The sequence below is a fragment of the Cinclus cinclus genome, chromosome 22 (assembly GCF_963662255.1).
Source record: "Cinclus cinclus chromosome 22, bCinCin1.1, whole genome shotgun sequence".
Taxonomy (NCBI): domain Eukaryota; kingdom Metazoa; phylum Chordata; class Aves; order Passeriformes; family Cinclidae; genus Cinclus; species Cinclus cinclus.
In genome coordinates, this window is record NC_085067.1 from 8,211,336 (window position 1) to 8,225,820 (window position 14,485).

At 45.6% G+C, this 14,485-nt stretch overlaps 1 protein-coding gene across 2 annotated transcripts in view; it reads right to left on the reverse strand.

The window, feature by feature from the left end:
* Positions 1-814: 814 nt before the first annotated feature.
* Positions 815-14,485, reverse strand: part of CASTOR2 (cytosolic arginine sensor for mTORC1 subunit 2) — a 116,490-nt gene continuing 102,819 nt past the window's right edge. For both annotated transcript variants that reach the window (XM_062506877.1, XM_062506878.1), the window contains 7 exons: positions 11,475-11,668; positions 10,561-10,693; positions 9,146-9,269; positions 8,451-8,561; positions 7,020-7,102; positions 4,849-4,943; positions 815-886 (listed from right to left, as the gene is read on the reverse strand). In XM_062506877.1, the coding sequence (XP_062362861.1) occupies positions 821-886; positions 4,849-4,943; positions 7,020-7,102; positions 8,451-8,561; positions 9,146-9,269; positions 10,561-10,693; positions 11,475-11,668 (806 nt within the window). In that variant the 3' untranslated portion in view covers positions 815-820. The remainder of the gene's footprint in view (positions 887-4,848; positions 4,944-7,019; positions 7,103-8,450; positions 8,562-9,145; positions 9,270-10,560; positions 10,694-11,474; positions 11,669-14,485) is intronic.

Genomic DNA, 14,485 nt, shown 5'->3' on the forward strand with positions numbered 1-14,485 from the left:
GGATATGGCAGGAGAATAATGGAAGTAATGAGAAAGTAACTGGAAAAAATTGACCAAAACCAGACAAGCTTCAATGCAGACTCAAGTCTGGGTGACACCACCTGCCAGGAGCTGGCCAGAGCTGAGCTCCCCGTGCCCAGGCTTTCTCAGAGCAGCCAGCCTTTGACTGCAGGGAGAAAGAAAAAGGGGAACTGTCCAACAACTGGATATTTTCCCCTTTTCCATCACCAACCTGTTCTGTCAGGGGAAACAGGCCCCCATAGCATCCTCACTCAACAAAGGCAGTGATGGACAGCCCTCAGGAAGTCTGATGTCAGGAGACAAACCAGTACAATGCCATGTCTTTTCTGTTTAGTTCCAGATTTCATTTTCTTTCTGGTTTTCAGGGCTCTCTGAGCCAGTGGCTTGTCCATCTGCTCTTGGCCCATCCCACTGCTCCTGGCAGTGTGCCCACAGCCATCCCTGCTGCCAAGGGGTGTCCCTGGGCAGCTCCTTCCACACTGATAGCACAGCCAGGGTACACTTCACTGCAGAGCTGAGCATCAGGAAACCATAGGAAACCCTTCCTCCTGCCCCTCATTCATAAATTTAATAAAATAACAATAATAATAATAATAATAATAATAATAATAATAATAATAATAATAGTAACAAAGGCTTATTGGAGCCATTTCTGCTCAACTTTCCACAGTCTCTTTTCATGTCACTCTCTGTAATCAGATTTTTCAAGAAATACTGTGAGAAAAAAAGAATAATAATAATAATAATTATTATTATTATTAGGATAATAAAAAGCATCTGGAACCAGCTCAGAAGATTTCTAATGTTTTTCAGCTTGACTGACTTGGAGTGCATTGACCACACCATTTATATTTTCTTCAGGTACCTGCAAGAAAACAAAAAGAAAGGTCATGTTCCAGGAAAAGGGATGACAAGGAATAGAGAGGAAGGAGACGAAGCCAGAGCAGTCCCAAGGAGTCAGACACTTTGCTGCTTTTTGCTTACACCAGAAGTTCACTGAGAAAGGGCTCCATGTACAAGGACACCCCTGTTCACCCATGGTACCCCCAGAGCAAACACTGTAAGCCAGATGCAGATGGTTTGTTGTGGAATGATGGGTGCTGGTGGGGAGCCAACTGTGTTGGGGTTTCTCTTTCTCTCTCCTCTTCCTCTCCCCTCCTTTCCCTTCCTATTGCTGGTAAAGCACTTGCATGCCAGGAGCTCACTCATACAAGGTGTCTGTGCTGATGGATTTATGTGGCTGCCTAAGGGCTCCATGAGGCTCTCAGGGCCACCCTCCAGGTTTGGAACCTGTAAGTGTGGAGGGGAAGACCGTGGTGGGTGACAGGACAACACACCCATCTAAAGAGGAAGAGAGCTACCAGTCTGTGATGCATACATCTGGGCTTTCTTATCCAGTCTTGTGAGGAGACTTAACAATAGAAGTCCCTATTATTCATGGGTGTCTTTTCAAGCTTACTGCAAGAAAAACCTCTTGTAACAGAAGATGCAAAAAATCTCAGTGACTGTCATTGGCAGAAAAGGACATCAAAAGTAAAGTTACATCTGGCAGAAAAAGTACATCTGACCTCTACATAAACTCCAAGACACTGGCAGCTCTTGAAGAGTGGAAAGAGGACTGAGGGAAAAAATTGTCTGTAAGTTGCTGCAAGAAGTCAAAATAATTCATGTGAAGTAAACTGAAGAAGGAACTGTCTCCTCTACAAGGTATTTAAGGCCAAGAGTACAATACCTGAATTCACTGGACACTCTCAAGAGCTCAGACAGTGGAAATACAACTGGTTGTTCTGTAAGACTTTTAATTAAACTGAGGAAAAATCCCATGAGAAATAACAAGAAAAATGTTCAATTTTCCAATAGGAAGATGGAATAATAACAGCAGTCAACTCTGATGATGTGTGAACAAAAGTCCTTTGGAAAGGAAGAAAATAACCTTAAAACAAGCCTCCAGCAAACTCTTCTGCTTTAGAAGGAGAACTCCAGGATGCCTCCACCATAGGGAACAGGAGTTTGAGACAGGACTCTCCACTGCCTCCCCTTCATAATTTTTCTCAGTACACTGAACACTGCAGTGGAAGAAGCTGTTTGATTCTTTTCCTCTACATAAGATAACAAGAAAAGCCGTAGGAGTCAATTTTTGAAACCCCACTCCTCTAGTCAGCCCCAGCAATGCTCAGTGGTGTGGTCTCTTCATGTATGATGTATGCTTCATCAGCACTGGACAGAAGCAGGAGGAAGCAGCACTGCCAGCTCTGGCCTGCTGGCTTTGAGCTGCACAGACCCATCTCCTCCATGAAACACAATGGTCCTTCATTCTCTCCAAAACGGCACAGAAATCAGCCCACAAATGTTTTGGCAGGGTTTTCTCCAGGACAGATGTGCAAACAGTTTTGATTTGTAGGACCCATCCTGGTTTGACACCAGTGGAGGAGTCCTCCCCCTCCCTGCCCCTTGGAAATGCCCCTTGTCCCAGGGCAGCTGGTGCACCGTGTTCACTTCTCAGGTAGTGTGCAGATCAAAGCGCTGACCATGAAGGAAGAAGCAAAGCTCCAAATTCCATCCCAGACACAGCTCCAGCCTCTTCAGAAGCAAAATGCTGAGCAAGACACCTGTGAACATGAGGCAGCAAGAGCAGAGTACCTGGAAAGGCAACTCTTCTTCCTTGCTCTCTCTGGACCCAGCTGGTAACCATGACTCTCTCCAGCCCAACCCTACATCACCCAGGGGAGATGCCAAGGACCTGGAGGTTCCCATCTCAACACTGTCTCCCAAAGGGATTTTGTCTCAAGCACAAGTCCTGATTACCAGGGCAAACATCTCCAGCTACAACATGGCAGGAACACCTGAGTATTACACCCAGGTCAAATAAAAATCAAGCAACAAAAGCCACCTTAAGATGCACAGGAGAAAAAAAGATCAGATGAAAGGAACAACAGGTTTTTATACAGTACTCTAAATTGTTGATAACAGGTACTGAATTACCTTAACTAAAGAAAGAGAGAATTTAGGGGTTCAAGATACACTTAGCCCCTGAGAAATGTCACTAGAAGTCAAGGTATCTGGGTAGCAAAGTTAGGGAAAACATGACAAAATCTAGGTCAGGGTCTTGGCCAACGAAACCACCCTAGAGCCAACAAGCATCCAGCCCACCCAGAGCAAAGCCAGGCAAAAACTGCACCTTCCAAAGGGTGGAAGGGTTTGATAACCAGAACAGCACTGTCTAGGTGAAAAGGCTTTTAAAACAAGACATAAAGAAAATGGTAAGTAGCCAAGAAAAACAGTGAAATACTGCTCTGAGTAAGGAAGACCTGCAGAACTGCATGAGCCAGCTGCTCAGAGGCAGGATCTGTGGGGCCTGCAGGATGAGGCACTCTGAGAAGGTGGAGCTGCCTGCAGAGTCATGGCAATTATATGGCTAAATTTCCAGCTACATATCTATTTTAACTGATAGGGCTGAGCTCTCCAAGATATGGCTTGACATGTAGAAGCACTCTGCACCTTCTGCTTTCCACAAAAGTGCACACCTGGGGCCACACAATGGGCAGAAATGTGAGGCAAAGCTAACAGTATTGATTTTTAAATGGTGTTTTATTAGCTTATCTTATCAGCACAGTTAATATAAAAAAAAAATGAGACAAACATATATAACACTTTGACCTTTGCTATCTGAAAAAATATTTACTTTTACTCTTTACACACATGACCTATCAGCTGTGAATGGTTCACACCAACCGTGAAAAAACAAAGTAATTAAAAAACACCCCAAACCTGCTTTGATCTCACTAGAGCTTTTACAGGTTAAAAGTAGGACCTGAACAGTGAATTTGCAAGTGATGGAAAGAGAGGTATAATGCAATAAAGGGCACATTTAAGAAAAAAAATAATAGCATAAAGCAGTTGACTCCCTCCTTCAGGACCAGGGAAATGGGTTCCAAGACAAATGCCATTCCATTTGTGGCTACAGGCACAGCATTTTCCCTTTTTAGGGGGATTCCTCATTTTTAAGAGTGTCTTCTTCACAAAGGAAGAGCAGAGGCAGGCCTAGAAAGTAAAATAACCATCAGTATAGAAAACGAAGAGAACTCTCCAAGGATGGCAAGACTCTCGTGTTGATGATTGTGCTGCAACTGCTTATGGGCACTCATGAAAGCAAACATGGGAACAACCTTATCTGCTCCAAAATCACCTTCTCTTGCTGTGCTGGCAATTATTGCTTGTTTATCAAAAAATAGGAAGATGCAGGGACAGCAGAGCTAATAGAGTCTCAGAAAGCAAAGGTTAGGACAATGCAGACTCCAAGAGATGAAGGCAGGGGTCAGCTACTGGTAGACTGTCCAAAAAGTTCCCAACACACAAAGGCACCTGTGATGACCCACCCTTAAGGGGAAGGAAGCACCTAAGGAAGCATCTTCCCCTTAGGGGTGGGTTGTCACAGCACCTGCCTGAGAGTCTGGAGCCTGCAACTATTTTTGGAGGCAAATGGAAAGGTTTGTGGCTGTTTCTAAAAAGAAGATACAGATGCAGTGGAAGAAGCTGCTCAGGGAGGTTGTGAGGTCTCCACTGCTGCAGGTCTTTAAGGACTGAGACCAGCCTCTTTTGAGAACAACACTCACTAACACAGCTGTGCTTTGGGTAGGGCCAGGCTTGGTTCAGGAGCCTCTCACCCAGGGCACTGACAGCCAGGAGGCTGAGGACAGGAGTTTGCTGGGCTACACTGGAGCCAAGGCACTCCAGTGAGCTATCTGGATGAGAAGTGACATTCTCATAATGAGTTTTTTCCTAAGGAAAAGATCTCCCCTACACCAAAGAAGCTGTATTTGTACTCACCAAGGCGTGATCAAACTTAAAAGTACTGATGTAGTAGGCTGGGATGTCGGCCGCGGCCAAAGGCTCAGAAATCTGAGCGACAATTCCACATTCATCTGTGGGGAGATAAAAAATCAAACACTGTCTGGAGGGCTTGCAGAAGTCTCAGAGCTCACCAGCTCCATGCCTACATATGGAGAAGTTTGTCGTCACAAACTCCAATCAGAAGGAATAAAATGTATTCTTTCTCACAGAATGAAGGTTTTGGGCCACAACAATACATTGCACATTTAGTTTTACTACTTTCTTTTTGCTACAGGGAAACACACATTCTCCAAAGGCATAAAACCATTAGAACTGGAATGATTTAGAGGTCTAAAGAAATGCCCTGAATGATGTCCAAGAAGAAAGATGTCCAAAGTCCAGACCCATACATCCTTAACATCCATTTTTTTCTATTATTGAACGCTTGGCTCTGCAACTCTTTCAGAGGAGGTGCTGACCCATTAGTCAGCCCGGACACATGGTTCCTAGGCTGCAGCCCACCACAGCCCCTGAAACAGGATTTCATACCAATTTCACCACAGAATCATCATCAAATGTTAAGGGGTTAAAGTGGACCTTAAAGATCCTCTGATCCCAACCCCTATGCCATGGGCCAGAACACCTCCCACTAGATCAGGGTGCTCCAAGCCATATCCAGCCTAGCTCTGAACACTGTCAGGGCTGGGACATCCACAGCCTCCCTGGGCAACCTGGGCCACAGTCTCAGCACCCTCACAGGGAAGAATTTCTTCCTAATAGCTGATCTAAATTTCCCCTCTTTTACTTAGTACCCATTCCCCCTGGTCTGTCACTCCAGCTCCTGATGCAAAGTCCCTCTCTGGCTGCCCTGTAGCCCGTTCAGACCTGACAGGTGCTGTGAGCTCTCCACACAACCTTCTCTTCTCCAGGCTGAACAGCCCCAGCTCTCTCAGCCTGCCTCCACAGGGGAGGTGCTCCAGTCCTGTCATCAGCTTCATGACCCCCTCTGGACTTGCTCCACCATTTGCATGCACTTCTCATACTGGGGACACAGAACTGTGTGCAGGGCTCCAGCTGGGCTCTCACAAGAGCACAGCAGAAAAGCAGAATCACCTCCTTCAACCTGCTGACCATGATCCCTTGGATGCAGCCCGGGATTCAATTGGCCATGTGGGCTATTTGCTTGGCTTTCTGGGCTTTAAATGAAATTTCAATGGTTCATCTGTCTTGTTTGTTGCAGATCAATGATATGCTGTGATCACTGATTCAAATTCAACATTTGAACTTGATTTTAAATTAACATATTTAAACATCAGATATTTAGGGGCCAGGTCGATGTCCTGATGTGATGCAGTGACATATGCAATGACATATCAGACCATTTCTACATCTTTGCCTCAAAGATGTGTAAAGAGAAGGTACACGAAGATTTCCTTCTTGCTCCTTTTGGTGGTCTAATGTAGAAGTTGCAATTAAATACAAAAATTGGCCCAATGTTTTTCAGAAATATTCTTGAAGCTTGTATTTTGTAACTGGTTCAGAGCCCACAGGAAGGAGCCATTGCATCTCCTGAAGATCAAGGTTTTGTTGCGGTATTCAGATCAGACCCTTAAAATTGCAGGGGACATAGAAATAATAAGAACACTCCTGCAGACATGAAGCACTTGTTCTGTGCTACTTAGGACCAATATTCTTTTGAGTACAGAGAACATGTGCAGGACTGAATGTGAAACACATCTGTGAACAAGACTTCCACTTGGACTGCTATAAATCTATAAAATGTCTACCAGAATCACAGAATTACCCAAGCACTGCACTGGAGTATGACAGTGCTTTCTGACTACTGATTTCAGTAATCTACAATGAATTTCCATGCCAGCTTTTAGCCCAGTTTTTCTTTTTAACCAGAACCCCAGCTGTAGCCACCTCCAAAGTCCAGCAGAGGAATGCAATGGAGCTGGAACTGTTGAGCATGTAGCACTTTCAGTATATTCAGAAATCAAACTTAATAGCATTCAGGCTTTTATTTGAAAATCTGAGCTCACAAAGTCATGTTAAGCTGCTGGCTCTTAAAAAGTATCAGCCTCAGATGGATTTTTCCATACCCCTTGAAGGCCCTGAGGTCACTGACTGCCTGCACACCAACTGATCCTCCAAATGTTACTTACCAAAGCCAAGAGGCTGCCCACCAATCCGCACCATCTTCCAGAGCTCGCCAGATGCACTTGTAAACAACAAATTATTAGGAAATCTGTAAAAAAAAAAAAAAACAATTAAAACACAGCAGTGCATCAGATTCTGTCTGTGGGGGATCTGCTCTTCCTGCATCCTTGAGTGTTTGAAGCCAGCAATAACGGGGCAGTAGCTTGGGCAAACTGGGAAAACTCAAGGCAGGTGGGGTAGATGCACCTGCCTGGCCCTCCAGGTATCCTATGGAAAATCAGCATCTGCTGCTGGAGGTGGGCATAGGTACCCAGAGAGGCACAGGAAAAAATTCTAAGCAACAGGCTGTGTCCCAGCTTTACAAATGTTGAGACTGTGAAGGTTTGATTTGAGCTGCATTTGGAAACACCTTGGGATGGAATATATTTCCATACCTGCTCCCAGGAATGTGAATGGTAACCACTGGTTTTGTGTCTGAACACCATCAGTGCTTTTTTCCATACCATCCTGGGAGACCCCTGGCACCACTGCAGAGGTCTCTATTTCTTAGCAGGTGAAAGGACACTGGAGGCTAAGAGAGATGCCCAAGGTCAAGCAGGCAGCCTGTGAGAGAAGAATTGCCCCCCATATTTCCCACACCTCCAGCCCTCCAGCTCCTCTTAAGATACACAAAGGTTTACTCCAATAAGGTCAAAGAAATTTTCAAGAGGGCAATTTACTAATTTGAAAAACAAGTCCCTGGGGCAGGGGACTTGCCCCCAAGAACCAAAGCCAAACCTCACTGTATGTCAAAAGCAAATCTAAGCACTGCTGAGTACAGCATCCCTCTAGGCTCCAGCCCTCAGAGCCTCCCCTGCTGCACAGCTGCAGAAGCACAGACACACACACAGAGGCTGACTGCTCACCAGTTCACTCCTTCCTTGCTAGACAAACAAGTCACGGGCTCCTGCTGCACAGTGGTGACTTGGGACATCATCATCATAACAAGACCCTCCACCAAGCCCATCCGTGTCCAAAAGCAAAGCACGAGGACCCCATCACTGATATCCCCACCCTGATTTTGGCCTTTAGCAGGAAAACTCCAAACACCTACACCAGGTTTTCCTTTTGGCTTTTGCTCTTAGAAGCACAGCTGATGAACAACAGAATAAAAATGCCAAAATCACTTTGTTCCAGTATTCCTCTTTTGAAAGTGAGATAACCCTACATCACATTGATTTGTGATTTCACTGAGGGCTTGGACAGACCAGTCCCAAATTTAGACACTGAAACTAAAATGGCAGATTTTACTCAGAAAAGTGACAGCGTGTACAGGCCCATGACACCCATACAAAGACAGTCCAAATACTTAACACGGAGGAGTCTAAGCTGCTTCCTGCTCCTTTCAGAACATCCCTTTTTTTTGAGGTACAGGTTACTCTAAGACCAAAGCTCACCTCTGCTGTGTCTGGACATCCATGACCAGGGAGATGTAACCCTCAATGAGAGAAAAGGAGAAAAAGCGAATGTGTCCAGAGTCTTCGTTGCCCACCACTGAGTCCTTTACTCTGAAGAAACAGAAGAGAACTACATTAACTGCAGCTGGGAGAGCACAAGAAAGGGTTTTTAAAGCACATATACCAAGTGAAACCAGAAATGTTCTTACATTGACCTAGGGAAGTGACACTGAGTCCTCTTGTATTATACTAATTTGATTTTTTTAATTTGCAGGTGGAAAACTATCCAGTCCCCACAACTGACAAAACTCTCCATCCCTGCCTCAAGGTCCCCTCACAAGAGGCTGTGAGCCAGGAGCCACAGGGACCAAGGGGCAGCAATCCAGCCACCTGTACATGCTCCATCTCTGTGTAGATATGCAGCACACTGACCACATGGCTGCTCTTACCTTCACTCTGAAAAAGCTCAGCTTTCCAAAGCCAGCAGATGTTTTTGGGCACCCTCAATCACCTGTTTGGCTTCCACCTGTCAGGACAACCCCCTTGAGCCTGTGAAACCTCCCTCCCTCAGTGCAGAGCACTGGAGCAGCACAAGGCCACAGCAGATCCCCGGGTGCTCCAGAGGAGCCGTGGGGTCTGTGCCTGCAGACACTGGGCACACCTCTCCTGGAAGCCCATCTCCCTGCAGGACCTACCCATTGGAGTAAAACATGACATCCATGAGGAGTGTAGCAACAGTGGGAAGGGTATCTGGATCCAGGCTGGTGACGCAGAACATATTACTTGGACTGGAAAGAGGATGAATGACAGGCCTCTGAACTGAAAGAGACACCACAGACACACACAGCTGTGAAGCCACATCTGCAGCAGGCTCCTGTCCCATCAGCTCTGTTTATCCATGCACTGGCAATGGTCACAGGGAAAGCTGCCAGTATTTGTAAGGCAGTGTCTCATTGCTGAAGCCCTGTTGGCTCTCAGACAGGGAGTGAGGACTGTGGATAATGTGCTCCTGTGCTGGTCTCCCTAAGGTATGGGGTGGTATTACCCTGAATACCCTGCCCAGCTCTCTGCTCCGAGGGGCCTCCAGGCCATTTAGTGCATCCACATGAGACAAGGGGCAAGCTAAAGGAGGTGCCAAGAGAAACTGAAAAGTAGAAAAAAATGCAGGCTTCTACCATTAAAAGGCAGGGCTAAGGAAGGCATTTCTCCAGCTGTGGTTGTTGGCAGTCCATCCTCTTTTCCCTCGTTTCTGGGGACCTATTTTGCCATAATATCTTGAAAAATTAAAACCCAGCTGCTATGCAGTACTTTGTCTAACAGATTGCAGCCAGTGGCTTTTTAGGATTTAGCATCCAGCTTTTAGGCATGCAACCAATAAAGCAACACAGCAAACTGCATACTGGTGCATTATCAACATGTGCTTCACTGTGCCCTTTCTTGATGCTTTTTTTCTTTAAGACTCATTTTCTTAAACAAGGTGATTGTTAGCTCTTGAGTGATGAAACTCAGTGCCACTTCATAATAACTGATCCCTGTGTTTGGTTATGGGCAAAAAATTACATGTCTGTAGGTAAACATATGTATATAAGTTATTACTTTTCCTGATTGTGCCCTTTGGCTTGATACTTGTTTTTCTAGCCTGCAAACATCCTAAGGTTCTGTACAGCCCTGGGCTCATTGTGGCCTTGATCCTCACTAGCACTGAAATGTGAAAGTTGAAAAACAATCTTCTCTGTGCATCACTGCAATATTTAAACAATCTTTTAGAGAAGCCCTTTCCCTTTGGAACATTGAAACATGGAAATACGGGGTGCATACAACATTATTTTTGCAACTGCAACAAACTATAACATTCTGTCCTACCAAAGGCATGTCTTCTCTAGAAAAACTGGCATTAAAAGGTCAAAATTTAGCCAAACTTACCAGGACTGCTTAGAAAGTTAAGAACCTACTCAAATCCCTGGTTGCACTGGGATAGGCTTGTAAGATTATAATCTTACAATAGGACAAATATTCTCCCAAATGTTGAAGGAAGCTAGGAGGCAGGACTTCCACACCATGTGTCAGGGAGAACAAATCCCTGGCAAGCTGAGCCTGTGCTGGTCCTTACCTAGTTTTGGTTTGACAAATCCATTTGTTACCCCAAAGTCATCGGCAGCCACTGTCTCCCCGTTCACTACTCTGAGGATGGTGAACTCGGCAGCCAGCGTGTGCATCACGAAGGGCAGGTCTCGCTCACGCACCTGAAGGGGACAACAGGATTATCTGGTGGTGGTATGCACCAGACAAAAATATTATATGACAAAATATTGCAGTGGAGGGTACATATTCGTAGCACACAGCAAAGTGGACACGACTTCTGCTTGAGCCATGGGTAGTTACCATCTAGGTGTATCTTAAGAGAAGCACTCTTGGTGATATCACTGTGAGTATCAGTAGGATTAAGCACCAGAGTGCTTTTATGACTGTAAAAAGATGGTGGAGATTTCTAAGTGGGAGATGCTTCACCTCTTTTTCCAGCATTCCTTCAAAAACTCAGCACTGCCTGTACTTTAGTCTTGTTTCCTCAGGAAATAAGGCTACGTTGTGTGCATGCACACACACGTGTGTGTGAGACAGAAAAAGTCTGTCTAAAAAAGTCTGTCTGTCTACACCCAAAACAACTTTGGAGCCTCTTGGCCATCACCAGCCAACCTGACAGCAGACACTATATTCCTCTAACTTTCAGAAAACCAGTGAGTCTGAGTGATGGTGGGAATTGTTACCAGTGTCTCCATTTCAGAAGAGACTGTAGTGTGGGCTCAGCACCCTCATTAGACACCAGACAACCCACCAACAACAAATGATTCATCCCATAGCGAAAGCTCCTGAGATGTTAGAGGGCCTAACTACAAGGAACAGAGAGCTCTGGGGAAAGCAGACTTTGGTACTTCTGTCACTTCCAGACAACTTGTTCCCAGAATTGCTCAAATGAACTTCCATTTGGCGGCAATAACTCTGCCTGGTCCCCTCGTGTCCTCTTACCAAGATGAAGTCCGTCTGATAGGTGGAGAGCATAAACACTGAGATGTTTTGGTCAGCTAGGGGTGCTATGACTGACTTGGCAATTTTGGTCACTCCGATGGGCTGGGAGCTGGAGAAACCACCTCCACCAGACACCACGTTGAGGGCAAGCCATGTTGCATCGGCCACGCTCAAGTGTTCCGAGGAAGGAAGCTCTGCAGAGACAGAAGAGGAGGACAGAAGTTTGTTTTAGAGGCAGAGAGAGCCATGTGCCATACTGTGTGCCAGAATGTGCTTAGCACAGAGCTCAGTGCAAGGAGTGAGATGAGCCCCCTTATCCCGACCTCCTGGGCTTCCAATGCTGCTCCCCAGGCTCACAGTGTGACACTCTTTCGTGTATGGATTGCATCAATTTCCATGGCAGGATTCACACAGATTGTCAAGGACAACACAGGGAGCTGCTGGCGACTCAGCAATTCACTTGGATGCCAGTGACCAGTTCTGTGACTTTCCCAAGTAGAAACAGCCTGTGGTGGTTGTCCTGGTTACAAAAGGAGAGTGCCAATGTGGGTGTAAACAAACTGTGTATAGAATATATCCCCTCTACATCACTCCTGACAAATTGTTAATTATAGACCGTTTGCAGGAGCTGCCCATCCCACACCGGACACCCCAGGCTACAAGCTGGGTGTTAAGAGAAGAGGCAAACCCTTGGAGGCAGGGTGGTGTTTCTTCTCCACACCAAGGACCCGGCTGCCATAACTGCCCCCGGGGAAGCAGCAGCACAGTCACACCCGGGTGGTAATCTCTGAAATGGGTAATCTCTGCTAATGGGCCTTAATGGGCATCACCAGAATAGGAGCTGTAACTTCGATGAAGAACCCCCCAAAATATCCTGTGGCTCACACTATATGACATCATTCCACTGTGAAACTCCCCGCCCTGGGGGAGGTACTGAGCATTCCTGCCTGAACCTGGGTGTATATAATCTCTACGCCTCCACCACCACCACTGGGTGGATCCAGAGGAGGACCAGAACTTCCACAGGACCAGGGCTTTTGACTGCAACCATCACTTCAACAGGACGGTGATCAGCACCCTGACCAACAGGGTGCCAGGCTGTACTCTGTGCCAGTCTTCTGTGTACCACTGCATTTATTGCAATCTTTCTATTAAATTATAACTCCAACCTGAAATGTCTCTCAAGATAATTCTGTGGGGATTCTCCTGATGGTTTGCTTTCAAAGCAGGACAGTGGTCTTGGACTTAAATCTCTATCCTACAATTTCTCCAAATATTTAACTCAAGCTGTTCTGGACTGTTTTGTTTCTGTTTTTCCACTCTAATCTAAACCCAGATTTTGTACTCTTGGACTGGAGATGGAGGCTGACAGAGCAGCCTGGGGACTATCCCTAGTCTTTGAAGATGCAGAGCAGGCACCCTATGCATCTGTGGGCTCCTGCCTCCATCTCTAAAGCATAACAGCCACAGAGCTCTGAAGGGATGGATGGTGTAACACATATACTAGGGATCACAAAGTAAGCACTTACTAAGATAATGCAAATTACTTTGGAAATGGAAAATACTAAGAACAATCCCATTCCACTTGCCTCTAATCTGTTCTGGTTAAGTAATTAAAAATCTGCAGCTAAACCCTTTAATACGAATTATTAATGAATACATAAATTATTATTATGTTTTAAAAAGCCCTTAATGTATTAACAGAAAACCAGATGTGGACTCTGGAATGAAGGCATCCACTGCTCTAGGATTCTCTGGATTTTCGACTTTTGTTTGGCAAATTATAGAAACAAACAGTTCAGATGCAGACTGACAAATGCACAATCCCAGCTAAATCTACATGGCATAAAGAACCTGATCTCAGATGCAGATCCAGGCAGGAAGGGCACAGCAGATGTGCCAGGGAAGGCTTACACACCTAGTTCAGAGGTGAGATGCAGCCCAGGAGTCAGAAAGCATGAAGCCCAGCATCACTGCTCTTGCCATCAGCACTCTGGCACTTCAGGCAAGTGCTTGCATGTCTCCATGTCCACACTCCTGGCTCCTCCATGCAGGATCCCTTCTTTCTCCTTCAGTGAGACCTTTAGGAGTTGTTTCTGTACAGCTCCAGACACCGTGTAATAAATTCCTAACCTCACCCTCTCCAAATTCTCAGGCACCAATTCCTTGAGACACTGACAGCACTGAAAACCCAAAATTATCTGAACAACAAACACATTTGGCTCTCTTCAATAACCTCAATTGTGTGGAGCATGAAAACAACCCATAGTATACACACGGCAAACAGTGGGGACACTGAGGGTTCTGCTTCTGCATTTTGATTTTCATAAGCCAAAGTATTCTGGGTTTTTTTTGTAAGAGTTTACATGGAATGAAAACTAGACACCAGGGAGAGGGGGTAATTTTGTGCATTAATCAACAGCGTGTTATGTCAGAGAGACCTGTGCAAGTTGCTTGAAGCAAATTATTGCAGCAAAATACCATTTTCTAATCAGCCCTTTGCACCTCCATACCCAAGCTTCCTGCATCACGTGGCATGGAGAAGCTAGAGCTGAAGACAACTGCTGCTGAGCTACATATATTTCAGGGTCCTGTTCTTAACTACTGATCCCACCTGCAGCAGGCACATCCCAAGTGTGCCCAAGTCCACCAATAACTCACTACTGGCAGTGAGATCACAGCTCATTTCCTGCTCTATAAACAGAGTAGAGGATATTCCTGCTTTGTACAGGTGATAAGGATGGCAGTTCATTAAATACCAGTTTAAACACAATTTTGGGTCAGGGATGTGATGGAAGATGCAGTATTTCATGGTGGACAGAGGCATTATCCCACCTCACTCCAGCAGCAGCTGCGTTGGGTGAGCTGCCCCAAGAAGACCTCATCAAGCTCTTCCTCAGGGGGAAGGAAGGCTGATTTGCTCATTACACTTGTAATTACTCAGAAGTGTTAATAATGTCTGGGTTTATGTGTTTAACAGGCCCTATGAATTGTGACAAGGGCCATTGCAT